This window comes from Loxodonta africana, chromosome 3, assembly GCF_030014295.1.
Source record: "Loxodonta africana isolate mLoxAfr1 chromosome 3, mLoxAfr1.hap2, whole genome shotgun sequence".
In the NCBI taxonomy this organism is placed as follows: Eukaryota; Metazoa; Chordata; class Mammalia; order Proboscidea; family Elephantidae; genus Loxodonta; species Loxodonta africana.
In genome coordinates, this window is record NC_087344.1 from 192,235,638 (window position 1) to 192,262,131 (window position 26,494).

Below are 26,494 nucleotides of genomic sequence, written 5' to 3' on the forward strand. Positions count from 1 at the left end.
GGTAATGGGTTCCTCTGAGGGCAGTGGTGGTTCAGTGGTAGAAATATCCCTTCCATGCTGGAGGCCCAAGTTCAATTCCTGGCCAGTGTACCTCGAGTAGTTACCACCTGGCTGTCAATGGAGGCTTGCGTGTTGTCATGATGCTGAACACGTTTCAGAGGACCTTCTAGACTAAGACAGACAAGGAAGAAAGGTCTGGTGACCTACTTCTTAAAATCAGCCAGTGAAAACCTTATGGATCACAACAGTCCAATCCACAACCAGTTGTGGGTGGTGCAGGACCAGGCGGCTTTTCTTTTCTGTCGTACACGGGGTCACCATAAGTCAGAAGCCGTTTCCATGGCAGCTATCAACAATATCAACTGGGTTCTTGGCACCTTCTTACCACTCAGGACTTACAAATACCTCCCCATGCCCCCCATCCTTTTTGTTGTGAGGTCAGGACATCCCAACCCTCCCTGCTGAACACAGGTGTTGTGCCCTGCCTGCTTCTGCACTCCTTGCTTACTTTCTCCTCAACTCTCCCATATCCCCTCATCACCACCACTGCCCATGCATCAGAACCCTCCAGGGTTCTGTTTCTCCTCCCCTTCCCAGCTCTGCTTTGCATTCCCTCCTCCAGGGAGCCTTCCAGGACTGACTCCAAGTCTGCCCCAGCACTGTTCTCTGTGACAGTGCACTCCCATTGACTGTCCTGCCCTGTCTCTGCCTCTGCTGGTGTCTGTGAGCCAGACGTGGGATGAGGAGACCATGCTCTGCCTCCTTTTCTTGATGGGAGTTTCACAAGGAGGCAGGACACTCATGCTCACTGCATCAAACAACAGACTTATTCAGAGCACCTGCTGTGGGCCTGGCAGCCAGGCCCTGTGCTGGGTGATGGGGCTTGAGCCATGAGAGGCACGGTCCAGACTGTAGGACTTCCCACTGGGTCAGGGCAAAGGGTGGGAGGTGAAGCATGGGCCAGAGTATAGCAGAAGAGAGAAGTGAGCAGAAAGGGCCCTGAGGCATGGAGGCAGTCATGGAGGACTTCAAGGAGGAGTTGGCTGTTTGAATCCTGAGGGAGGGAAGGGAGCAGCTACCCAGAGAAAGGCCTGTACAAAGGCATAAAGGGGGCTGCAGGGTCAGAGAGAAAGGATGTGGTGGGGCAGACTTGGGGCTTTCCCCTAATCATGAGCAGGGTGGGACAAACGTGGACATCTGGACTCTATCTAGGATGCTGTCTTGGCTACAGGGGCTGTTTTGGGGCCACAGACCATGGCCTTCAACTTTTGACAAGCTCAGGATATAGGCTGCTTTTCCACTGAGTTTAATTCACAAGACACCCTTCATGTCCCCTCTTCTCTGGATTCTTTGAGGGGCCATTGCTCCTGTCTCCCTGTCTCCAGACTAAACTACTCCAACCAGGCCTAAACCAAGAGGAAATTTTGCTTCAAAATCCCCCAGGAAGACAGATGCTACCTACCTTATTTCTCATCTGTCTGTTCAGCTTTCCAGTGGTCCCTCCAATTGTCTGACTGCTCAGGGCAAACAATGATTGTAGCTACCATTTAGTGGGTACATGCCTCATCATAATAAACTAGAGGTAAGCAGCATTTGAGTGGAGCCCTAGCGGCATAGGGGTTAAGCACTCTGCTGCTAACCTAAGGTCAGAGGTTTGAACCCATCAGTGGCACCACGGGAAAAAAGACCTGGAGATCTGCTCCCATAAAGACGACAGCCTTGGAAACCCTATGGGGCAGTTCTAATCTCTCCTATGGGGTTGCTATGAGTCGGAATTGACTTGAGAGCACACAACACCAATCCCATTTAATTTTTTTTAACAATCTGTAAGGTAGGCATTATCATTCCCCAGTTCACCAAGGAGAAAAACGAAGGTTAGAGACTAAGTTGGCCAAGGTCACACGCTTAGGAAGCAGCAGAAGCTCAGTGTGAATCTGGGTCTGACTGTCCTCTAAATCTGTGGTCTTAGTACTGGAGCAGAAAGGAATCTTTGCAGTCCTTAGCCCAAGCTGGTCATTGCACAGGAGAGCAAGCAGGGGCCCGGGCTGGAGAAATGACATGCCCAAGGTCGCACCACTCCTCCTTCTGGCAAGACTCCCTAGCCCCACTCCAAGGTGCCTCCCACCCGCCTCAGGGTCAGCCTCCTCACTGCGAGTAGACAGAGAACCAAACGCTCACTGTCCCCTGGAGACTTCCACCAGACACCAGGGGATCAGGCAGGAAACTCTCAAGCTATGAATACAAATGCCCTCTCTGAGCCAGGGCTCATTGACCGCCCCATTCCCGAGCCCTTGACTTGGGCTCCAGGGGCTGTGGGAAGGAGAGACATGAGTGTGTGAGTGTGGAGCTGCACTAGAAAAATGCGCAAGGATGTGAATAAATTTGAATAATAATGAGGGCAATGTTGGAATTAATAATGTTGGCTGCTCACCTGACCCCCCCCCCCCCAGGATCTCAGCACCTGTCACCCTAATCCTTGGAAATGTAGGTGAGCCTTCTCCTTTCCTTCTTTAGAAGCCGGGGATAGGAAGTAAGGTCAGCAAAGCTGGGGTGTGCAGAGGTGCACTGTTTCTAACTTCCTACCCTGCTGCAGCCCCAAAGAGCTGGATTTGGACCCTTCACAAAGAGTAAGCAGCTGCCTCATTGTATTAAATCATGTTCTGGCCATCGGTCCACTCCTGCCTGCCCCCCTCCCCCACTTTCTCAGTCCCCTTTATGTCTGGTAACCAGTGTGGAGATAATGTTGAGGGAGATTCGGAGAGAAGGGTCAGCCTGGCACCCTGCCTTAGAGAAGAGGTTCCCATTCTGGCGGAACAGAGCAAACGCCCCCACCCACTGCTGCCCTCTATCCTGTGACAAAAAAACATGGGCATAGACCCTGATGGCTTGAGACAGGTAATCCAGTAGCTAGAGCTGTGACGGTAGGGCCGAGGGATAGGATGTGCTGTGGGATCAGTCCAGGAGGACTTCCTGTAAGAGGGAAATGTGGGGCCGGCTTGGGAAGGGGGGAGAAATAGGTTTGGAGGAGAGAGAAGGAGAAGGGAGGGGATGAGCGTGGGGTCCCACCTCTGGGGTGGCTTAGAGGGTGAGGCAGTCTTGGAATGGAGAGGAATGAGTTAACATTTACTTACACATAGGAGTGATGGCAGATGAGAGAAATTATGGAAAGCTGGGTTTGGAAAAGATTGGATTTGGGGATTGTGGCCTCTGCAAAAACTTGGCAGCTGGGGAAGAAAAGGAGAGAGGGGAGTCCGCTGAGTTCTAGGGACAGTCGGATTTTGGTTACTATGGTGTGACAGATGGGGGTCGAGTCAAGGAAGCCCCTGACCTTTTTCCGCTTGCCGTCCCCAACCGCTCCACTTCCTCTCCCCTCATCCAACAACTTGGCAAACAAAGCTGTTTGGTGCTCAGAGCTCCTGTAACTGCCGGGTGCCCTGCTCAGGGCCCAGGCCTGCCCCACCACCAGGGCCCACCAGTGCTGAGGGGAGTGGGTGGGTGGGAGCGGTGGGGGAAAAGAAACCCGCAATCCAATTCCCTGCTCCATTTAGGCTTCACAATTAAAGGCAATTACTCTGCAGTTCTCTAATCAAATGCTCCGGGCCGAGCTGCCAGCCCAGCAGCCAAGTGTAGCTCCCACAGCCGGAGGGAGAGTGGAACAGAAGTCACACCACCGCCCTGGCTCCCATGGCATGGGCAGGCTTGTCCCTGTGTACACATTCATGTCCCAGCGCTTGGGAGCAAGGGGTAGACACACAGGGGTTGGCACCCACTGAGGGAGCTTATTTACACACATGTGAACATGTGGGCACACAGATGCTGCCAAGCCTGCCCCATAGAACCTACCCTGATGGCCTCTCTGGGGCCATCACGGGGCGTTGTGCCTGGGCAGCGGTGCACGTGTGTTAGCTCACACTGGCTGGTATGACACACGTCCTGACAGAGGTCGGGCGGTATATTCATTTGCCATGTATGGGCCTGAGTGCTAAGGATTGAGGGGGCTGTGACATTGCCGGCAGCCTTTGTGGCACTCGTCATCCTTGGCTATGTATGCTTCACCCATCGACGCAGGGGTGGGGGTGAGGTAGCTGGTCGTAGTGGAACTTGCCAGGACTGGGTATGGGGCTACCTGGGTTCTAATCCCAGCTCTGCTGTTAGCTCACCAGGTGTCCCTGTAAGGGACTTGTCTCCCTGGGCCTCAGCATCTCTGTCTGTAAAATGAAGAGGCTGGACTTGCTTCATCTCTAAGGCCCTTATATAACATGCACCACTTTCTCTGATCTCTGGGCACTTCAGCTCCAGAACCCCATTCCCACGGGCCATGGAGGGAGAAGGAATAAAGGGCGAGCTCATGATACCTTGAAGGGAAAGGGTTGGGGCTGAAGTGGATGGGACAGTCCACCTGCCCAGCCTTAGCTGGCTCCCTCAGGCCTACTGCAGGGTGGGAGTGGGAGACTGGGAGGGTGCGGCCCCTCCTCACCCAGTTCCACCTTTGGTTGTTCCAGGGACCCAGACGCGCTTCAGTCAGGAGCCAGCTGACCAGACTGTGGTGGCCGGACAGCGGGCTGTGCTGCCCTGTGTGCTGTTCAACTACTCAGGGATCGTGCAATGGACCAAGGACGGGCTGGCCCTGGGCATGGGCCAGGGCCTCAAAGGTGAGCAGGGTACCCAGCCAGCCCTTTGCCTTGCCGCACACCCCCACATAGACCCCTGGCTACACATCACTCTGTCTGCCCACCACGGTCTTCTCTGTGCTCTAGTCTTGTGGATGCTCTCCTGTCCCCTCTCCCATTTGTGTGGGGTCGTCTCTCTCCCTCTCCTCCTGAGCTCTGCCCCTCCCGCTTTCCAAACCCCAAACTCTGCCTCCCCCTCCTGCCTGTGGACTAGCTCAAGAAAGGCAAAGCGAAGCCTGGGAGATCAAGAAAACCAGGAGACCTTTATGTAACAGAGCTTGAGATAGACACCCAGAGAGGTGCTGGGAGACGGCATAGTCTCCTGGGGCAGGGGAGGAGGGGAGCACAGGCAACTTCTGACAAGATCCCAAGAGTATTGCATGCCAGGATGGCTTTGCTCCAGCTTCTCTCCTCCCCCTGCCCAGGCGATGTCTGCTCAGAGGCCAAAAACTCATTTTAATATCAGCCTGAGCATTTATTTATTTATTCATTCAACAAGCCTTTATTAAGCCCTGACTGTGTAGTCTGTGCTGAGGCAAACATAATGAGTCAGTAACAAAATAAATAAATAAAACAAAACACCACACTCCCATACGCCAAAACAAGTGAAGATTCCCTTGGCAAGGCCGCCTGGCAGAGTGGAAGAGGAATCAGGACCTGGGTTCCAGTCCTGCCTCCGCCACCTACCAGACGACTGACCTTAGGAAGCCCTGTCCCCTCTCTGGGCCTTAGTTTATTCATGTGTGAAACAGGCATAATAGTCCCTGGGCTGCCTGCCTTAGAGTGCGTTTGTGAGTTTCAAACCAAATTAAGAATATTCTTTGTGAAAGCACGTTGTTAGCTGTAAAGGATTGCAATGTGTAAGTATATGAGGGAATTTTTTTTTTTTCCAATTCTTATTTTCCAGGAGGTTAAGGCAATTTGCTGTGGGTTCTGGCTATTAGTCCAAGTAGAGGAAATTTGTCTGCACAAAGCAATCTGTATAAGGGAAAGAGTTGGGTCCAGGGGATCTATTGATGATAGGAGGAGAAAGAAACAGAGAACCAGAGAGATCAATAGATATGGAGTGAGAGGAATCAATAGCCTCAATGGGAGGGAGCTGATGGTGGGGGGCCTGAGAGAGGACGGCAGGGGTGTGGGAGGAGGTGGGTGAGGGGAGCCTGGAGGACAGGAGGGAAGAAAAGAGAGCCGGGACTGGAGAGGGCTGGGACTGGAGAGGGCCAGAGGCTCTGAGGCCCTCAGCCCCAGCCACTCTCTGCAGGGAACCCAAACTCTGGGCTCAGGGGCTCCCTCAGGAAGCTGGGAGGTTTTGCCTCACCCATCCCCCCACGGCGACTAGGGAGCTGGGTGGACCTCGGGCCTGCCTTGGGGCTTGGGAGCCCCTGTCCCTGCCGGGTGCCCTATATTTCCTGGTGCCCACATGCTCTCCCTCTGCTCTCCCCACTCTGCCTTTTTTCCTTCCTATTATTATGAGAGACATTTGTCTGCAAACAGCTTCGGAGATTTCATCTGCTCCCACTCATCTCCCCCTCCCTCACAGCCCCTCCGCTTTACTGCTTCCAGCTTCACTGTGGGGGGCCGTGACATCGTGGTGCTATGTCTGGGATCTGCTCCCCTGCCCATGGTGTCCCAGGAGAGGGCAGAGGGAGGGGGGCCGGCATGGAACCCGATGCAGACCCTGATGTGAGGGTGAGGGGTGGGGAGAGGATAAGCCCCAGGGAGCAGACTGGTTCACAGCTGGGCCTTACCCTGGCCTCATTCTCTGTTCTTGCAGCCTGGCCGCGGTACCGGGTCATGGGCTCTGCCGATGCCGGACAGTACAACCTGGAGATCACAGATGCTGAGCTCTCAGACGACGCCTCTTACGAGTGCCAGGCCACGGAGGCCGCCCTGCGATCCCGGCGGGCCAAGCTCACCGTGCTAAGTAATAACCACGACCCCTCCAGGGCCCCAGCCCCCTGCATTGGTGTCTCAGCCATCCCTGCCCTTCCAACACCCTCTTTAATTCCTCAGCCTCTCCCTCTCTGTTCCTGGCTTCACCCTTGTCCCCTCTATCTCTCTGCCTTTTCCTTTTCAACTCCTCCTTTCAACTTCTTCAGATGCCAGGTCCAGACAGAGAGAGCCAGGAGGGGATGGCAGGACGGTGGGGTGTGTAGGGGCTGCTCCTGCCCATGCCTGGGCAGCTCATTTACAGGGCTCTTTGCTTTCTAGACACAAAGCTGTGGAGGTGAAGACCCCCACACACAAGATGGTCAAGGCCCTGGGCCCCTCCCTTTCCCTGCCTCTCCTGGCGGATGGCTTGTTGATGAGGGAGCTTCTCCCATCTTCCCTCCCTCTAGGCTGCCCCAGACCCCCAGAAACTGCCCCTTCACTCCTTCCCCTCCTCTGCCTCACCCAGTTCTCCCCACAGCTCCCTCCTTTTCCTTTGCAGCGCTCACCCCTCCTCAAACTTCAGGCCACTTCAGGGAACGGGGGAGTCAGAACGGAAGGAATGGATGGGCCTTGGAGGCTGAGAACTGGGGAGCTCGCAGGCTGGGGTCCTGGCTGTGCCTGGATGGGCCATGTTTCTTGGAAGCTGTGTTCCTGGCAGCCACCCACTGGGAGGGGGGCAGAGCAGATGTCCCTCTATGGTAACACCTGGGGCGGTCTGCATAATGAGGGGACTCTCTCTTGCACACAGTGCAGAAATGAGGCCAGCTCCCACCCGTCCCTCGCCCCACTCTGCCCATTCAGCACCCTCTGCCTCTCTCTTGCTCTACCTCAGGCTCCCTCAGCCTTTCTGTCTCCCTCGAGCTCTGTTGCCTCTGCCTATGTGATGCTTTCTGTCTCCAGCTTGGTTTCTGTCTGCCTGTGACCTCTCTCACCCCTTTGTCATTGACTCTGTCCCTTTTTTCTTTCCTGCCTCTCTTTGATCTGTCTGGCTCCCTCTGTGTCCCCTCCCTCTAACCTGAAATCCCCGAGAGAGGGGGAAGACCCCAGGACAGATGGGAGGAAAGAGACAGGAGCTGAGATGAGTGAGCATGGAGACCAGGAAGTTTGGGAGGGAACTGAGAGGAAGGACACGTAGCACAGTGTGGCAGAAGAGCCCTGGACTGGAAGTCAGGAGACCTGGGCTCCAGGTGCACCTCAGCCATTTGGCAGCATGACCCTCAAAGGGTCACAACTTCAGGGCATCATTTTCCTTGTTGATAACAATGGTATAATGATGGCTGCCTTAGCAACTGCTGTTTGCTGCTGCCTCCACAGGGAGTTGTAAACTGGGGAAAAAAAAAGAAGGTCTGGGCAAATGTGAGTTGTCAGAATAAGTGAGGACTAGATGGACCCAGCAACCAATTTCCTTGGATGTAAAGGCCCAGAAGGACTAGGATTGCAGGCTTTTCTTCCCTAGCTAGTGAGGACAAACATGGTAAGAATAGCCAGGAGCAGTACTGAGGTTAGAGAGCAAGAATTTGATGACCACAGGGCTGAGTGCAACCTGCTGAGATGTCACCCTTCACTCCTCATTGGAGCGTGGGAGCTCCCACGCTGGACCAGAATTCCAGGGGAACCAGGAGCTTCTCAGGAGACCTTCTCCCTTCTTTTGTCCTCCCTAACTGCCTCTGTTCAGGACCCTTCTGCCATGGAGAACTCCCACCCTAGTGAGGGGCCCCTGATACTGCTCCCTTCCCTCTCCCACCCCAGCACCAAGTTAGATGAAAAATGGCACCTAAGCCCCTAGGTGTTGAGGGAACAAGGGCATATAAAGGCATCCAGTGGCTTGGTTCAATCAAGGAAGGCTTCTTGAAAGAGGAGAGAATATGGATGGGAGCCTAGAAGGGGGAGTGCCTTGTTATAAAGCATGTAGGTCAATGGGGGGAGCCACATGAGCTGGGGAGCTGACTGGCTCCTTTGGATGGCATGGTGGGTGTTGAGGGTGCGGGCTTTCCTAGCATGTCTGGGGGATGTGGACGGATGTGAGGAGCAGGGGAGGCCCCAAGAGTGAGGGAGCTGAGAGGGAGGCAGGGATGGCTAGTCTGGCTGCTCCTTGCACTCCCCTCATTCTTTCTCCTCCTTGTCTCTATTGAGAGCTCAAGTGGCCGCAGGAGCTCCCAAGCTCATCCGCAGCCACACGGAGACAACAACAAGGCAGGAGATTTCCTGCACCTCCCCCTGCCTCCTGCTAACTCACAGCCCCTGTCCACAGCAGAAATGAGGAGTGGACTTTCTGCATGCTGCCAGCCTCACAAGTTCCCCCCATCCTCGGCCGTGCCCCTCGGTCGTCCCTCACTTCCCCAGGCCAGCGTTCTCCACAGAATGGCCTTCTTTCCTTATGGCAGGGCTCTGAGAAGATGTCTCCCACTCCCGCTCAGATGCAGACGCCAATACAGTATAGATCTGCAGACCCACACACACCTCATTATTCACAGGGATAACAACTCCAGGGCAGCAGTGATGAGCGTGGGCTTAGGGGTCAGGCGGGCCTGGTCCAGCTTCCAGCCCCGCTGTTTAACCCTCTCTGTCTCTGAGCACATTTGGCTTAACCTCTCCGAGCCTCAGTTCTTTATCTGTAAATTGGGGTTAATGATATTTACAGTGAAAGGATTACTGAAATATACATTGCGGTGAGGATTAAATGAAATCATATACACAGGGTACTTTAGCCGACACAGGGTAGGTGTCCAGTGAACGCTAGACATGACTGCTGATCACATTACAGTTCACAGCTGGCTTCATATCCGTGATCTTGTTCCACCTTCACGGTATCAACTCTCAGGACCAGAAGCCAGTGTCATTTTTGCAGTTTTACAAACAAGGAGACTGAGGCCGTGGACACACATACATAAAACAAAACAAAAAAACCAAACCCACTGCCGCCAAGTTGATTCCAACTCACAGTGACCCTATAGGACAGAGTAGAACTGCTCCATAGGGTTTCCAAAGAGCGGCTGGTGGATTTGAACTGCCCACCTTTGGTTAGTAGCCGAACTCTTAACCACTGTGCCCTAGACACACGTACACACTGATATACAAATGTAAGCCACAGAAATAAACACTTATGCATAAGCACACACACGGACTCATACCTTATAACTACCGACACCTCGTTTTCCTTTGCTCAAGATATGGGGGGCTGTGACGGGCTCGCGGAGGGTTAGCAGACGACTTCGGAAAATTCTAGAATGACAGACTGATAAGAAAGATGTTAGATGAGCCGCCTTTCCCTGAACTAGAGGGAAAGGCCCAACATTACAAGAGGAAGGGCAAGCTGGTGGGAGGAGACGCTTTCCCTCCCTCTTCCGGCCCCACAGGAGGGCTCCTCACCCTGGAACTGGTATCTCCCTCCTGTGTTCACCCAGGACTCTACTGCTGGGGGTGGACAGTTAGGTGTGGCCTTGATGGGACCGGACAGACCCAGGAGACCCTGCCTGGCAGCTCACCTCCACTTTCCTTCCCGAGTTACTTCCCATCCCCACCTCCAAACCTACACCTATTTGGCATTGGAACTAGAACACCAGCAAGCAAGGAGGAAGAGCCAGGGATTTACAGGATAGTTAGGCAGCCAGGAGGCTGAGCCCCTGCTGGCTCTAGTCCAGCAGGGAAGCTAACCCAGTGGAGACTGGAGGCAGGGAGTCCCTTTGGGAGGTTGCTATAATAGGCCAGCTCATCTGGCTGCCTGAGGGCAGAGGAGCGGACAGGAGGGGATGGATGTAAGAAGCCCAGTGAGGTAGCCCCTCTCTGTGCCAAGCCCACGGGGTATGAACTAGACTCAAAGCCTGAGGCAGCCCAGCACCTTCCTAAATTTGAGGACGCTGCCTCCATGTGTATCATGTAGCCTGGCGAAAGGGTAGTGGTACCAGCAAAATGTTCCAGGCTGGGAAAGAATAACTGGTAGGGGGACCGGAAAGCTGCACGCGCTGAGGGCTGAGGGCCTTGGATGAAGCTGGCTCGGGAGCAATGGATACGGTGATTGTGAGTTAGGTGGTCATCAGGGCAGTAGTGCCTGCACCCTGGGCTGACTGTGCTCTGCTTTGCCCCACAGTCCCCCCAGAGGACACCAGGATTGATGGAGGCCCTGTGATTCTGCTGCAGGCAGGCATCCCCCACAACCTGACGTGCCGAGCCTTCAACGCCAAGCCTGCCGCCACCATCATCTGGTTCCGGGACGGGACACAACAGGATGGCGCTGTGGCCAGCACGGTGAGACCTGCCTGTTCCCCAGCAACTCGTGGGCCTCCACCCAGGTCGCTGTGCCTATCACACATGGACTCAACCACAGACTCGGGGACACAGATGTCAGATGGGGCCTTAGAGACCACCCAGCCCAACCCTCTCATTGTCCAATTGGGAAAACTGAGGCCCAGAGAAGGGATGTAAATTCCCAGGTTCATGGTATTATTCAGTAGCTGGGTGACTAATAGCTATAATAATAATAACTGACATTTATTAAGCACCAACTGTGGGCCAAGCACTGTGCTAAGTACTTTATGGATATTATCTCTTAATCCTCACAGCAGGCCCACAAGATAGGCATTATTTCTACTTCACAGAAGGAGAAACTGATGGTCAGAGAGGTTGAGTGACTTGCCCCAGGTCCCACAGCTGCCAAGAGGCAGAGCTGGGATTTGAACCTGGGTCGGCCTGTATGGTCTCCATTGGGCACCTATACCTCCTTCCTTTGGTCTCTAGCTGGCACACTATCCCAGGCCTCACAACCAAGAGCTGGTGAGGCAGGATTATTGTGTACCTTTTATAGGGGAGGCAGTTCTAGCAGAGAGCCATCAAGTGACTTGCCCGGAATCACTTGAAAAAGTTGTTGCTGATTTTGGGGTTAGAATCCAGATCTGCTATTCGGGGCTCCTTCTGCCAGCCATGGGCAAACATACATGCATACCCAGTCCTTTGCTATGTGCTGTGGGATATCCATCCCACTGTGGGACCGGTGTTCTGCAGAGTGCAGCCCCAGGGAGTACCTGCATTTGGCTTTGGCTCCGCCACTAACACACTGTATGACTTTAGCCGACAGTTCTCTCTGAGCTTTGGTTTCCCCATTTGTTGATTGATGATTTGACATTAGTGGCGCCTAACCTTTTCACTACCAAGAACTCTATTATTATTCTCCTCTAGGGCTGCATGTTTCGAAATCTGGCAATCAAACCAGCTGATTTGTTAATGGCTATTTGTCTTCCCCTGCCTCCATTCTTTTATGTTAATCAAAGACATAATGGAGTTTCGTGTCATTGCCCTGGACTGGTCCTGTTCAGAGCCCTGGTGGTACAGTGGTTAAGAGCTCTGCTGCTAACCAAAAGGTCAGCAGTTCGAATCCACCAGCTGCTCCTTGGAAACCCTATGGGGCAGTTCTGCTCTGTCCTTACAGGGTCGCTATGAGTTGGAATTGACTTGATAGCAACATGTTTGGTTTGTTTTTTTTTTTTTTTGGTCCTGTTCCAGCCAAGCAAAGATGGTGTATTGCTGTCAAACTATGGAGGCCTTACTCTGGTTAATAAATGGTTTCCCTCGGTGTTTTGCAATGTGAAAAACAGCTGGAGGGTACCTGTGACCATATTGGGGAACCCCAGCCTAGGTGCCACTGAGCCTGTGTGAGACCTTGATCCTGGGAGTTCCCTCCTTGCCGTCAAGGAGTTCACAGCCTAGCCAGAGAGACCCAGTACTCAAACACGCAGGTGCCTGTGAGGCAGGGCAGTGTGTGGGGCAGAGTGACTGCAAAGGGCACAAGTTCAAGTGGGGAGAGAGTCTTGAGGGTTGAGTTAGCCAAGGAAGACTTTCCAGAAAAAGAGGGACTTGAGCTGGACTCAGAAAATTCCCAGAACGAGGCTCAAAGCCACAGGGAGGAGGCTGGGGGTAGGGAAGGGACTGAGCTCCAGGTTAAAGTATCCCTGCAGTCCAAGCCCGTCTCTGAGCCAGCTCACCTTGGGAGCAGAGGAGGGGGCTTTTAGTTTGACCATGCCTCCCACCCTTGTTCCAACCCAGGAATTGCTGAAGGATGGGAAGAGGGAGACCACCATTAGCCAGCTGCTCATTAACCCCACAGACCTGGACATCGGGCGTGTCTTCACCTGCCGCAGTGTGAATGAGGCTATCCCAAATGGCAAGGAGACCTCCATTGAGCTCGACGTGCACCGTGAGCAGGGTCCCGGGGAGGAACAGCCTGGAGAGGGCAGAGTGGGGAGGGGAAGGTGGGCGACCATCGGAGCAGCAGAAAAGTCTAAGAATCCCCAGAGGCCCCAGGACAGATGCTCCGTTTGCCCTCCTCTTGAACCATGGTCACAGGGCTGGAAGAATGAGCACCACTGTGCAATCAGGCCATCCCCACGTCCAAACCAGTGCGTGACTTTGGCAATGCACGTAACCTCTCTGAGCCTCAGTTTCCAACTCTGTTTACTTTCAGAGAATTAAATACAGTCCGACAATCCCTTATCTGCACTTCCAACCAAAAAACTGAGCTGTGGCAAAACCTGAGCTGAAGCTCTTAGCAGTCTTTATTTATCCCACTTACGTGTTTTACTGCAGAGGCACTATGGTGTGTGATCATGAGTTTTGTCCAGGCCCTGCTGGGGGTCTTACATAGGATGGTCGATGCACAGCATTGTCTTTCTAAAATCGGAAAGTTTCAAAATTCTGAAACATATCTGGCCCTCAAAGGTTTCAGAGAAGGGAATGTGGACCTTTACTGGCTCCTGAGGAGCCTTGGCTGCTAACCAAAAGGTCTGCAGTTTGAACCCACCAGCCGCTCTGTGGCAGAAAGACGTGGTAGTCTGCTTCTGGGAAGATTTACAGCCTTTGAAACCCTATGAGGCAGTTCTACTCTGTCCTATAGGGTCGCTGTGCATCAGAATCGACTCAAAGACAGTGGGTTTGGTTTTGGTTTACCTGCTTCCCAGGGTTGGAGCGTTAAATGATATAGAATGGAAGAGTATCTAGCATGGAGTCAACTACCTGGTAGGTGCCCAATAAATTCCCCCTGGGGGCGCAGTGGTTAAGAGCTCAGGCTGCTAACCAAAACATCGGCAGTTCAAATCCACCAGAAAGAGTACAGACTTGGAAATCCTATGAGACAGTTCTACTCTGTCCTATAGGGTCACTATGAGTTGGAATCGACTGGACAGCAATGGGTTTGGTTTTTTTGGAAGGAATGGTCGGAGCATGGACAGCAATTGAGGGATGCCCCCCCACCCCATCTTTCAGTGAGTCAAGCGAGCCCACGCTGACGCCTAGTGGCTTCAGTGCATAATTACATCCATTGAATACCTTCAGTACTATCCATGGTCAACACCCTAGCTGGCCCCCTAGGAGCCCCTTGGGGAAGAGGTGAGGAAAGCAGTTTATTTACCGGAGCTGGTGCTGGAAACTTAGATTCCCAGATCACCCCTAGAGTGGTGAGTTCTGAGTGTATGTGCTAGGGAGGAACAAAGAAACTCAAGGCAGAAAAGACCCTGATTTCTGTCCCATACCCCGCAGATCCTCCTACGGTAACCCTGTCCATAGAGCCACAGACGGTGCAGGAGGGTGAGCGTGTCATCTTCACATGCCAGGCCACAGCCAACCCCGAGATCCTGGGCTACAGGTGAGTCTTGGGGGCTGGGAGCCCTCGAGGGAGTGATACTGGCATGGCCCTGGAGGCCAGGATGGGTAGAGGGTGCTGGGGGAGGCCAATGGCACCGGATGGAGTTGAGTAGGGTCCAAGCCCTGATCCCACCTTTGTGTTACCTCCCCCAGGTGGGCCAAGGGGGGTTTCTTGATTGAAGACGCCCATGAGAGTCGCTATGAGACAAATGTCGATTATTCCTTCTTCACGGAGCCTGTATCCTGTGAGGTCCACAACAAAGTGGGGAGCACCAATGTCAGCACTTTAGTAAATGTCCACTGTGAGTAGCCAGAGGCCAGGGATGGGGACAGGCAGCAGGGACCTTTAAAGGGCCTGGGGTGCAGTGGGGGAAGACTCCATGAAGCTGGAGGAAAAGAGGGAAGAGAGGACTTATTGGAGCTGACCCTCGATGACAATGAGACCCTAACGAGCTGCCTCCTTCTGCTTCAGTTGCCCCCCGGATTGTAGTTGACCCCAAGCCTACGACCACAGATATAGGCTCTGATGTGACCCTCACCTGTGTCTGGGTTGGGAACCCCCCCCTCACCCTCACCTGGACCAAAAAGGACTCAAACATGGTAAGACTCTTGCTACCTATCCCAAATGCTGGCGGGATGGAGCATGGCCTTATGTGGGGTCAAGGGGACTAGGGGGAGGCTCAGCATTCTTTTCCTAGCTTGAACCTGGGCTATCTCTAGGGTCTTGAGATTTGGGGAAGAACTGTGCTTCAAATCAACCTCTGCCCCTCCCCCCAGGACAGCTGACCAGTTCAGATGCAGTGGGACAGACAAGACCTGTGTGTGGGAGGGAGCGTGGGAGGAGAGAAGAGGGCCTGAGGGGTTGCCGGCACGGTGGCTCTAGGTCTGGTAAATGAATGCTGTGTGGCAAAGTAGAGGAAGCCGGAATGATTCACTATAGAAGGTTGAATTCTACAGAGACCCGCATGAAACCGTGTGGGCCAAAATTGCAGCAAGGGGGATTTCAGAGCAAAACTTCCTACCTCATCTGGCAATAAAAACATTCAAACAGATTATCAGAAGGGGCTGAGTTCTCTTTAAAATTATCACAGCCTTCACCTGCCTTCTCGGGCCTCCTTCCGGTCTCTGCCCACTGTTGCAGACATGGTGTGCTTTTAGAGCCAGGGGCTGGGCCAGATGGATTTGGGAACCCCATCTGCCTTCTGGGAATTCACTTGTGGCCCTTCCTGCTTTCTTTCCAATGCCTCCCATGTGGGGCCCACCCGGACTTAGGGGCCCAGACCTCCTGGCTCCCCACCCGAGGCTGCTCTCTCTGCCCAGGTCCTGAGTAACAGCAACCAGCTGCTGCTGAAGTCCGTGACCCAGGCAGATGCCGGCACCTACACCTGCCGAGCCATCGTGCCTCGGATTGGAGTGGCTGAACGGGAGGTACCCCTGTATGTAAATGGTGAGTGGCCTGGGAGGGGCCAGGAGGAGGTGGGCAAGCCCTGCAGATTCTAACTGGCTCTGACTCCATCTTCTTGCTTGCAGGGCCCCCCATTATCTCCAGTGAGGCGGTGCAGTATGCAGTGAGGGGGGATGGAGGCAAGGTGGAGTGTTTCATCGGGAGCACGCCACCCCCGGATCGCATTGTGAGTGCTGAGGCCCCCCGGCCTGCCCTGCTGCCCTGCTCAGCCCCCTCTCGCTTCCTCTGGCTTTGCTCCTATGCCCACATTTCCCTGTTATATACTTCTAATCCCCCACCTTTCTGTCCCTCTCTATCCCTCTCCCTGGAGTCTCTGGGTGGCACAGTTAAGCACTCAGCTACTAACAAAAAGGTTGACAGTTCGAACCCACCCAGAGGCACCTCAGAAGAAAGGCCTGGCAATCTGCTACCTAAAGGTCATAGCCTTGAAAACTCTATGGGGCACCGTTCTACCCTGCACACATGGGGTCGTCTTGAGTCGGAATTGACTTGATGGCAATTGGAATCCCTTTCCCTGCTCAAATCTCACTTCCTCCTTTACTAGCTCTGTGACCCTGAGCAACTTACTCAGTTTTTTGAACCTCAATTTCCACATCCATGAAACAGGGGCACATGGTTAACATGCTTGGCTGCTAACTGAAAGTTTGGAGGTTCAGGTCTGCCCAGATGGGCCTCGGAAGAAAGCCCTGGCAATCTACTTCTGAAAAATCAGCCACTGAAACCCCTGTGGAGCACAGCTCTACTCTAACACACATGAGGTCACCAAGAGTTGGAAGCGACCCCATGGCAATTTTTTTTTTTAATAGGGTCGCTGTGAGAAGTAACAGTAACAACAGGTGTGAAATGAACCTGGCATTCAAGTCCTCGTTCCTGTCTCTCCTGGCTAATGCTCTTGCCCTCTCTTCTCCCCATTATCTGTTCTTACACTCAGCCTCCTGACCTTTCCCTTGCCCCCTCTTCTTCCTTTCACCTGTCCCCCTTCCTCCCCTGCCCCACTCTTCCCCCTCTTCTCCGCTTCCATCCGTCCTCGGCCCACGCTCCTCCCTCCCTTCTCCTCTCCCCCATACCATGAGCCATTAATTCCTTCGGTGACCATTAACCGTCAAACCCCTCATCACATTTAATGACCATTTGGCTAACTCCAGGGCTGCACAGGGACACTTCATTACCACAGCCGCCCCAGCAGCGGAAGCCTCGGCCCCGGGGGCCTTTTCCAGCAGATCTGGGAGGATTGATCCCTGGACAGGAGCCAGGACTCACTGCTCCCCCTCCCTTGGCCTCCACTCTGAAGCAGGGGACATGAAGTGGGGATGCCCAGGCAGGGAGTTCAGGGCTGGGGGGCCTGGGGGCTACTTCTTTCTGGTTCCTACCCATGATAAGAGTCTGCAGATGAGACTCCAGAGCCAGCCAGGTGGCTTAGTGGTGGTGCTGGCTGCAGGTTGGTTAAACATAAAATTAGAGTTAGAATCTCAGACTCTCGGAGCTGGAAGAAACCTTGAGCATTATCTAGCTCTGGCCTGGTCTTCTTATTTTACAGGTGAGGAAAGTGAGGCCCAGAGAGGGGAAGAGGGGTCACACAGGGACTCCGCGGTACAGCCAGTGTTCCTAGCTCCCAGTCCAGGACTTTTTCGGTGACATCAGGGCTTCCCAAAAGCTGGTTCATTGGATCAGCTGCATCCACGTCACGAGAGCATTTTGGTAAAAACAGAGCTTCCTGGGCCTTTCCCCTAGAGAGTCATAGTTAGGGGTCAAGCCCAAGAATCTGCCTTTTAAAGACTCTCCCTAAATAAATCTGATGCTCCGCCATGTTTGGGAGCTGCTGCTTCTTCTAGAGTGGAGATTTAATGCCAAGGGTCTGAAGCAGTAGGTGTGACTTCAGGTTTGTTACAGGGTGAGTGCTGGACTGGGTTTAGGGGCACCCCTGGCACACGGGGATGCCTTGAGGAGGGAGCAGGTGATACCTAGGTGTATGTTTCCACCACCTACCCCTTCCTTACTCCCTTTCTGCCTTCCCCCACAGGCCTGGGCATGGAAGGAGAACTTCCTGGAGGTGGGGACCCTAGAACGCTATACGGTGGAGAGGACCAACTCGGGCAGTGGGGTGCTGTCCACACTCACCATCAACAATGTCATGGAGGCTGACTTCCAGACCCACTACAACTGCACTGCGTGGAACAGCTTTGGCCCGGGCACGGCAATCATCCAGCTGGAAGAACGAGGTGACTGGCAGTGCCGCCTCCCAGCCTGAGGGCACAGGAGCCGGGCATTCTGCTTCCTCTTCTTCCCTGGGGTTAGGGGTTAAGCCCTGGGGGGGCCCTTCTCTCTGGTTCTTACCCATTATAAGAATCTGCAGATGGCTCTCCAGAGCCATCCAGGGAGGTCAGTTGTGGGGCTGGCTGTGGGTTGGGCTCAGAGGGAAAGAATAGTCTCCTGGGGCTGCTCCCCACCAGAACCTGGCCTCGGAGCTCAGCTGGGGAAATTGCTCACTTTTCCTGCGTTTACTGAGCATCTGCTGTGTGCCAGGCACTGTGCTAGGGACTACAGGGACAGGTGTGAATAAGACACAATCCCTGCCCTTCAGGAACTTTCAGTTTAGCGGAGGAAGTTACCAGTAGTAGTAAATAAACTCAGATGGAGAAAAACGATCTGTTAAAGGGCGTAAGACTACCTATTTTGATGGGTTGTTGGAGGACTAAATGGGAGCATGTCTATAAAATGCCTGGCTAGTAAAAAGAAAAAAAAAATTTTTTTTTTTTTCTTTTTAGTAGGTACTCAGTAAGTTGTGATCCTCTGCCTCCTAAAGCATCCACAGTCTGACAGGAGAGACACATGAGCCTGTGTGGCACTTCTAGCATGGGGAAGGAGGCATTGCCTTTGACTTTTCAAAGCTCCCAAGTCTGATGAGGGAAAGATAGCTTTTATCTTTTTTGGAGAACAGCCATCTGACATCGGAGATGGGACACCCCATGGAAAATGACTGATGGGAATCCCTCAGTCCAGTCACAGCTGAGGAAGCCAGCAAGGCGATGGTGAAGAACAGAGTGGGTTGAGTAAGGTGTGACTTAGTAGGAAAACCTTTCTGGAGGAGAAAAGCCTTAAGCAGGATTTGGAGGGAACTAGGGCTGCCAGGGAGAAAGGGGAAAGCTGGAGGTAGGATTCCTGGGTTTCTTCTTAGCTCTGGGGAGCAGGGGAACTAAGGAGTACTGTTGAGAGCCCTGGGTGGGATAAGTTTGGATGGAGTGGTCAAAGGCTCATGCAGGAAGATGGTGGAAAGAGGGAAGTGCAGATTGGACAGTTTGGAGATTACTGACCTCAAGCAAGATCCTAGCCTAGGAAAGAGGGACCAAGCTCCATAGGCAGATGGACAACTAAGGCCAAGGTCAAACTGATACCCTGCTGCAGGGACAAGACATGGGCTAGGCCATAGCTGATGATGACCCCAACAATCTGATTAAGCTGAAACTCAAACCCAGTTCCAACCTCAATCCAGACCTTCTTCTCAAATCCAACCTTGACTTAAACCCAACACTCTCCACAATACGCTTAGTCAAACTTAACCCTTGGACAAAATACAGTGTTGCCAATGCAGTTCCTGGCCTAACCTTCAGCCAACACTGAGCTCAGACCCCAGTGTGAGCCCATAGGACTCCAGCCTTACCTCTGTTCCCTTCCTTCCCCACTCTGAAGAGGTGTTGCCCGTGGGCATCATCGCCGGGGCCACCATTGGTGCGGGCATCCTGCTCATCTTCTTCTTCATCGCCTTGGTGTTCTTCCTCTACCGACGCCGCAAAGGCAGTGAGTATGGCCCTGCGCAGGCCACAGCCCTTCCCAGGCAATGGGTCCCTGTCAGATGGGCCACCTCCAGGACACCCAATAGTAGTGCCTGGGATGGACTGGAGGGTTGGCAGTTGAGCTCCCCAGCCAAGGTGGGTCCAGGAGCAGCCACTGCAAGGCTGGCAGAAGGCCCGTGATCCAGGTTGCCTCTCCCTATTCCAGGTCGCAAGGACGTGACCCTCAGGAAGCTAGACATCAAGGTGGAGACAGTGAACCGTGAGCCACTCACAATGCACTCTGACCGAGAGGATGACACCGCCAGCGTGTCCACCGCCACCCGGGTCATGAAGGCCATCTACTCGGTGAGGGTCCTGCTCCTCCCTGGCACACTGCCCTCTTTATACTTTTGGGACCGGCTCCACCCTGGCTCTCTAGTAACCACCGTCATTGTCTCCTCCTTCCATCTGCCTCTCCTGGTTCTGACACACATGCATACATACACACACACACACACACACAAACCCCAGGCTAACTGCTCTCCAACATAGGATGGGCAGCTGGGCTTCTCAACAGGCTTCCTTCACCCCATTCTTCCCCCACTGTGTCAGAACAGACAATCCTTAGTAATCTGGTCCAACTGCCTTGTTGCCCAGATGAGGAAACAGCCCCAGAGAGGGACAGTGAGTGACATGCCCAAGGCCACACTGCATGTTGGCAACACAGTTGGTGCAAGAACCGAGGTGTCTGCTAGAGAGGATACAGAGGTCCAGTTGGCCACGACTCCAGCCCCTTCACTGTTAGTAGGTGGCGTCAGGGAGCAAGGCTGGCAAAGGGGGACGGGAGCAGGGCCTCCGCTCTGACCCCATCCCTGCTGCTCTCCAGTCCTTTAAGGATGATGTGGATCTGAAGCAGGACCTGCGCTGTGACACCATCGACACCCGGGAAGAGTATGAGATGAAGGTGGGAGAAGAAGAAAGGGCCAGGGCACAAAGGCTGGGTGGGAAGGTGGGGGTCTCAGAGCCTGCTGGGTGGAGGTGAGGGCAGGCTTGGGGAGGAACTAGGAGGTTTAGTTAATAAACACAGGAAGTGGAGTGGTTCTGCCCAGCCAACACTGGGCAGAGTCAGGAGGAGGCCCAGAAGGCCCTGGGGAAGCTTAACAACAGTCCCCCCGCCCAGGGAACTCCCTCTTCCTTCCTCTTCTCTCATTGCTCCAGGACCCTACCAATGGCTACTACAACGTGCGTGCCCACGAAGACCGCCCGTCTTCCAGGACCATGATCTATGCCGACTACCGGGGCCCTGGCCCCACTACCCGCTTCGATGGCCGCCCCTCCTCCCGTCTCTCCCACTCCAGCGGCTACGCCCAGCTCAACACCTACAGCCGGGCCCCTGCCTCCGACTACGTCGCTGAGTCCACACCCTCTGGTCCTGCCGCCCCGGCTGGCACCGACACCACCAGCCAGTTGTCCTACGAGAACTATGAGAAGTTCAATTCCCATCCTTTCCCCGGGGCAGCTGGGTACCCCACCTACCGACTGGGATACCCCCAGGCCCCGCCCTCCGGCCTGGAGCGGACCCCATATGAGGCGTATGACCCCATTGGCAAGTATGCCACGGCCACTCGGTTCTCCTACACCTCCCAGCATTCGGACTACGGCCAGCGCTTCCAGCAGCGCATGCAGACTCACGTGTAGGGCCTGGGCGGGCTGGGCGTCGCTGCGGGGCAGAGGAGAAGGCTCTGACGGCGGTTCCCTGATATTCAGGGGCATTGCTCGTTGCTCCCGTCTTGGATCAGCCTTCCTCCTCCCGCCGTGGCAGGTGGGGAGCAGGTCTCCCAGAAACACCCCGTCCCGAGGATGGTGCTCTGCGCATGCCCCACCTCCTGGGCCTGCCCTTCCCTCTTCTTCGGGAGGATGTGTGTCTCCTGACCTGCACTCTTGCCTGGCCCCAGCATGGGGACAGGGAAAGTGGGGCTTGGGGAGAACAGAGGGGGTACTTTTTAGCAACCCCTTTCTATCCCGCCCCTCTGATCTCCCATAAGTGGAGTGGGGTTATGCGAGGAAGGGCAGGCTTTGGCCCAAGGAAAATGAAGGGTGGGGTGGGTGGCTCTGGTACAGATAAGGTAGAAAACGGGATAGCCCAGCCAGCCCCTCTGTTGTCTGCGCTCAAGCTCTGGGTGCATCTGTCCCTCCTCAGGGGATTACAGAAGGGACCTTGGATTTACATTAGCTCTGCTGCACATCAGCCCTGGTACTGAGTTCAAATCCAGCCTTCATTCCGCTGGGATCAAAATACCAGTCATCCTGGCTGCCCACTGTGGACATCTGTCTGCTGTCCTCCAGAGGGATCCAGGTGTCCCCAGGAGCGCTTCCCTCTTTCCTTCTCCTCGATGCTGGGCCAGGAGACAAGTGAGGGTTTCTTGGTGGAGAAATGAAAGGTCAGAAACCACGTCCTAATTGACCGGCAAGGCTGCTGTGCACTACATAGCAGTTCCCAAAGCCAACACTAGAGGGAGTCCGCCCAAGCCCCGGTCTCCCCAATCTGCCCCACTTCCTGGCTTTCACTTTTGAGCCTGCCTGGGGAGTGGGGGGTGGGGGCGGGGGTGCTATAGGCTATTTTTCAAAGACAACAAAAAACAATGAAAACCTCGTTTGGAAAGAAAAGCTGTAGGGATTTCCCCACACAAATACAAGTCCCAGTGGGAAAAAGGGAGCACCTGTCCTCCACCCTCCATTACTCTTTCAATCTCCAAGCACTTTGAATCCATTTTTGTACATTCAGGTGGTGAGACCTGTCATGGGAGTGGGCTCTGACAGGGTTAGGGGCGGGGGCCTGGCTCTCAGACCTGCTGACCTACCCCAGACCCCACCAGCTGGTTGGAGAGGCCACCTTCCAGGTGGCATGAGAGATACTCTCTTTAGACAGGTTTTCTTATTTTTGTCTTTTTTTTTTTTCTTCCTTTCTTGGACCAATCAGATTTTTCTTCCACTTCCAGTGCCTTGAGTGTCCAGCTTTGGTTGAGGGCCAAAGCTTTGGTTAACCTGTGTGGGCGGCTGTGTAGGGAGGGGGGACCTGTGAGCCTCGGACACACTGTCAGGTTTTACAGTGTTGGGGCGAAACGGGTGAGGGGCCTGAAAACGGCCCCTGACGGAAAACTTGTGCTGACGGGAGAAGGTGGCGCAGAAGGGCACTGCAGGCATCCCACCGTCCATGCTTTCTCCCCCTCCTCCCCATGTACCCTTCCACCCACGCGCACACTCCACCCGGCTGTTTCTCAGCCTCCACCTCTGACCAAAGAGAACAGGAGCTCCGAAGAGAACCTGTCCCCCGCCCCAGCCTCCTCGTCCCAAGAATATGTGTCTGGAGTCTGCTCTTCTCCTTGTCCCCAACTCTGCGGCAAGCGGGAGGGGAGGTGGGGCCTCTGGTGCAACTCCCAGACTGCACCTTGCCCTTTCTCGGCGGTCACCATTCATTAGTCATGTTCGCTTTAATGAGTTACATGCCCATCAGCCACGGGCCATCAACAGCCTTACGGATGGGTCTGTGGGGTGACATTCCCGGGTAGCCACTCCCTGCAAAGGACCAGATAATACCCAGGGTGAAAGTAGCTCCAGTTCCAACCTCAACGGCTGGCTCTTCGTCCTCCTTTTCATCTAGGGGATTCCGGTGAAGTGGGCCCTTCCTGAGCCTTTATACCCAGCCCTGAAAGCAGGCACCTTCCTGCAGAGCTTTTTTATGTGAGCTGAGTAGGAAGATCTGTTAAGGATGCAGGTTCGTGCGCCGACAAATCCATGCAAAATTTTGATTATTTTCGCAGAAACCATAAGCCATGGATAATCCAAACAGTTAAGGTCTAAAGATAGTGGCTTTTTAAACATGAATATTCCAAAACAGCCATTTTTCTTTTGGGTCTGGCCAGATTCTTTCGTTTCCCCCTTTGGGGCTTAAGTCTTGGGCCCCTTCTGTTGAAAAAATGGAGAGGGGCCCAAGGTCACTAGGTAACTCAGCTAATTCTGCTGGGAGGCTGGCTGAGAAAGGAAGCTTAGTTTTCTGAAGCCTGACACAGAGCTACTTCACTGTTCTCTGTCCCTTGGCAAATGAACTGGGGCCTCCTGGGTATCAAGCAGGCGCCGCACACAGCACCGGGAAACAGACAAAATCAAGGCATTGTCTGCCCTCCAGCAACTTACATTCTGGTTTGATCAGTATTTGCCTTGGGATCTGCCTGTCAGGCCAAATGGGATAGCTTTTCTGGGGGATGGCAGGTGTCTTGATCAGGGGCCTTTGTTGCTACGGCTGGAGAATCCTCCAGCACGGTGCCTCAGCACTGGCCAATGTGGCCACCTTGTGGTCCTGACCTCATTCAACCTTCTTGTTTGGAAGAACTAGGGGCTGGGAGACTGGGGACCCAGCTCCGAAGCTGCCATTTACTGAGTGACCTTGGACCAACTAGTACATTCATCGTCCCCAATATTCTGGCCCGTAAAGTGAAGGAGATTCAGCTTTTGCTGTATTCATCAGGGGGTGGGGTGCTGCCATCCCTGCCCAGGGGTTGGTAGCAGATAAAGGATAGGAAGCTGAGGGGTCTACCTCTCCTCTTAGAAGCTTGCACCACAGGCTTCATTATCGTGTCCCAAGCGTGAGTTAATTTCCACCTGATCACAGACAGCAGCAAAAAGCAGACCCTGAACCTCAGAGTGAAACCACTCTGGGGTTATTCTTTGGCCTTTCGGTTGTCTGTGGTGTAGTCCACTCAGAGCTGTACGAGATTTGCAAAGGCGTCCTCGGGCAGGGACAGGCGATGGTGAGGTTTCTTTGCTGTGTGCCAAGATTTCTGGCAATTTCCTCCCCGAGGAATGATGGGAGCATCCATCCTCCACCACAGTCCTCAGGAGCATTCTCCTGGCCCAGGGACAGCTCACCATACCACACTTACAGAGCAAGCTGAAGCCTGGTGTCTAAGGTGTCTTGGGCAAGGAGTGAGCACAGCTGACTCCTCTGTGAAGGAGCAGGTAGGAAAGGGAGCTGGTAGAGAGGAGAGGGATATAATGGTTTTTACAGGAATTCTGGATTTTGAAGAGGTTCTTGTAGTTTTGGGTGAGTTATGGCCTTGCCAACCTACATTCTAAATACTAAGCCCCTCAAAATTCAGTCACAAAGTTTGTGTGAAGCCAAAACTGTAAACAATCAAAAAGGAAAGACACTGGGGATAGAAGCAATACATATGCTCTACAAATGGCTTGCCTGGAATGAAAGAGGTTCCTTTGACCACCTTGTCTCAAGCAGATGGCCCTTCCTTATTCCAGCAGTTGCCACTTTCCTCATAGTTTTGAGGGGCACTGGTCACTATGCAGGACGGAGCTGACTACACTGGAGTCTTTTGCCCCAGAGCTCTTCCATCAGTCTGTGGGCCCTCCTGTCAGGAGCCCTGAGTCTTGGGCTCCTTAAAATGGAGAGATTAGATGGCCCCTCAGTATCCTTGATCCATGAGCGCAGCGACGTTAGGCCATTTGGTTTTTACAAGAACCACATTAAAGCCAGACAACCCCGTTGGAATGGACTGGTTCAGTCCCTGCCTCCCTCTCTGCTGTGTGGACAGTTGTGTCCCCATTGTTGAACTCTAGGCCACCTGGCCTTGGAAACATTGGCTCCTCTGCCATTTTATTGCTGTGTGACCTGAGCCAGGTCCCCACTCTGTGCCTCTAGAAACCCTTCTGCATATTGAGGGAATCACCTGAATGACATCAGTGAGGCTCCTGACCCTGGTGAGACCAGTGAGGAGGTGATAATAGGACATTGAAGCGCACAGACCAAGGGATAGAGTTGGAAAGACATTTATTTTTGCGATTAGGCTGTAAAATTAGCCTCCTTACCTCCCCCTATTACCCCTCCCCTTCCTGCAATGCTCTTCCTGAATGACCTCTTTCTGAAGCAGGCCTCTTTCTGAATGACTTTGTTCTCGCCTTGATCAGCTTTGTCCTGACACCCTTCTTCTGGGCTGGTGGAGATGACAAAGGGGTGTGTGGCTTACAAGATTTCTGGACTGGGGAGGTGGGGGATAGAATCCCATTTTTTTGCGTCACTGTGAGGGAGCTCCAGGCCCTGCCCCTGGAGAAATAACTGCTGCGCAGAAGTCACAGGCCATACCGGCAGTTCTGGTACAAGCCTGCCCTTAAAAAATAATAATAATAACTATTTGCATAAAACTATCATTCATTCCGACTGTCCCCCGTTCTTGGCTTTTTGCTGGCCCCAACCATTGGCCTTTTCGAGTGTTGGTGGGCCCTGGGCTCTTCTATTCACTTCTGGAGATCTCCAGAGTCTGCCCTCTGGGGGGTGCCCCTAACTGGGGAGAGAACAGTTAAGTTGTCAATACAATCAAACTCACGGTGCAATCATGTTTGCAATAGTGACCCAGAAGATTCTGTGACCTCCAATATCACCAGAAAGAGGTCCAGAGCTCCCTGTGGTCACGTTTTTTACCCCAGCTATTCTTGGCATTGCAACCTCTTATTTCTGGCTCCAGTTGAATTTTCTGTACTCAAACCCCAATAATAAACGGATCCATGATGATAATTAAGAGAAGAGAAAAAAAAATATTATTTTTGTTAGGATAAACCATCGTAGATTTTTAGCAATGTGTATCCGTGTGTCCCTCACACCTTTTCCTATTCTGCCTTTTTCATTTTCCTTTTTTTTAAATATTATGTACTATATTTTTAGTCTTAAACACACTATATATTATATATATTTAATTTTTTTATATATATGAATATAAATGTTTTAAAAAGTACCATGGTTTGTGTTATTTAATGCATAAACAGCTCTAGCCCCTTCAAAGCCTGCCTGATATGGAGTGATATGGTCTAGGTTTGGGGAAACGATCAGCGATTTTTGGATTGAGATTGCAGAGATGACATATTTGTGTCACCTCGAAGCTGTGGGGCAAACACGTTTTATTCACCGGTTTGTGACTGTTACAGAACCCTGAGGCCAATTATAGCAGTTCAGGGACAAACAGCTA

The 26,494-nt window shown here is 53.3% G+C and overlaps 1 protein-coding gene across 2 annotated transcripts in view; it reads left to right on the forward strand.

Annotated features, from left to right (window-relative positions):
* The window catches only part of KIRREL1 (kirre like nephrin family adhesion molecule 1), a 115,420-nt gene extending 89,218 nt beyond the window's left edge, over positions 1-26,202 (forward strand). The window contains exons 2-15 of one of the 2 annotated variants that reach the window (XM_010594855.3): positions 4,503-4,652; positions 6,445-6,594; positions 10,690-10,847; positions 12,639-12,789; positions 14,127-14,232; positions 14,385-14,533; positions 14,704-14,831; positions 15,504-15,678; positions 15,762-15,862; positions 17,717-17,915; positions 19,384-19,491; positions 19,693-19,832; positions 20,353-20,430; positions 20,685-26,202. In XM_010594855.3, the coding sequence (XP_010593157.1) occupies positions 4,503-4,652; positions 6,445-6,594; positions 10,690-10,847; positions 12,639-12,789; positions 14,127-14,232; positions 14,385-14,533; positions 14,704-14,831; positions 15,504-15,678; positions 15,762-15,862; positions 17,717-17,915; positions 19,384-19,491; positions 19,693-19,832; positions 20,353-20,430; positions 20,685-21,164 (2,273 nt within the window). In that variant the 3' untranslated portion in view covers positions 21,165-26,202. The remainder of the gene's footprint in view (positions 1-4,502; positions 4,653-6,444; positions 6,595-10,689; positions 10,848-12,638; positions 12,790-14,126; positions 14,233-14,384; positions 14,534-14,703; positions 14,832-15,503; positions 15,679-15,761; positions 15,863-17,716; positions 17,916-19,383; positions 19,492-19,692; positions 19,833-20,352; positions 20,431-20,684) is intronic. The other variant, XM_010594856.3, reaches the window with a different exon arrangement.
* Positions 26,203-26,494: the final 292 nt, after the last annotated feature.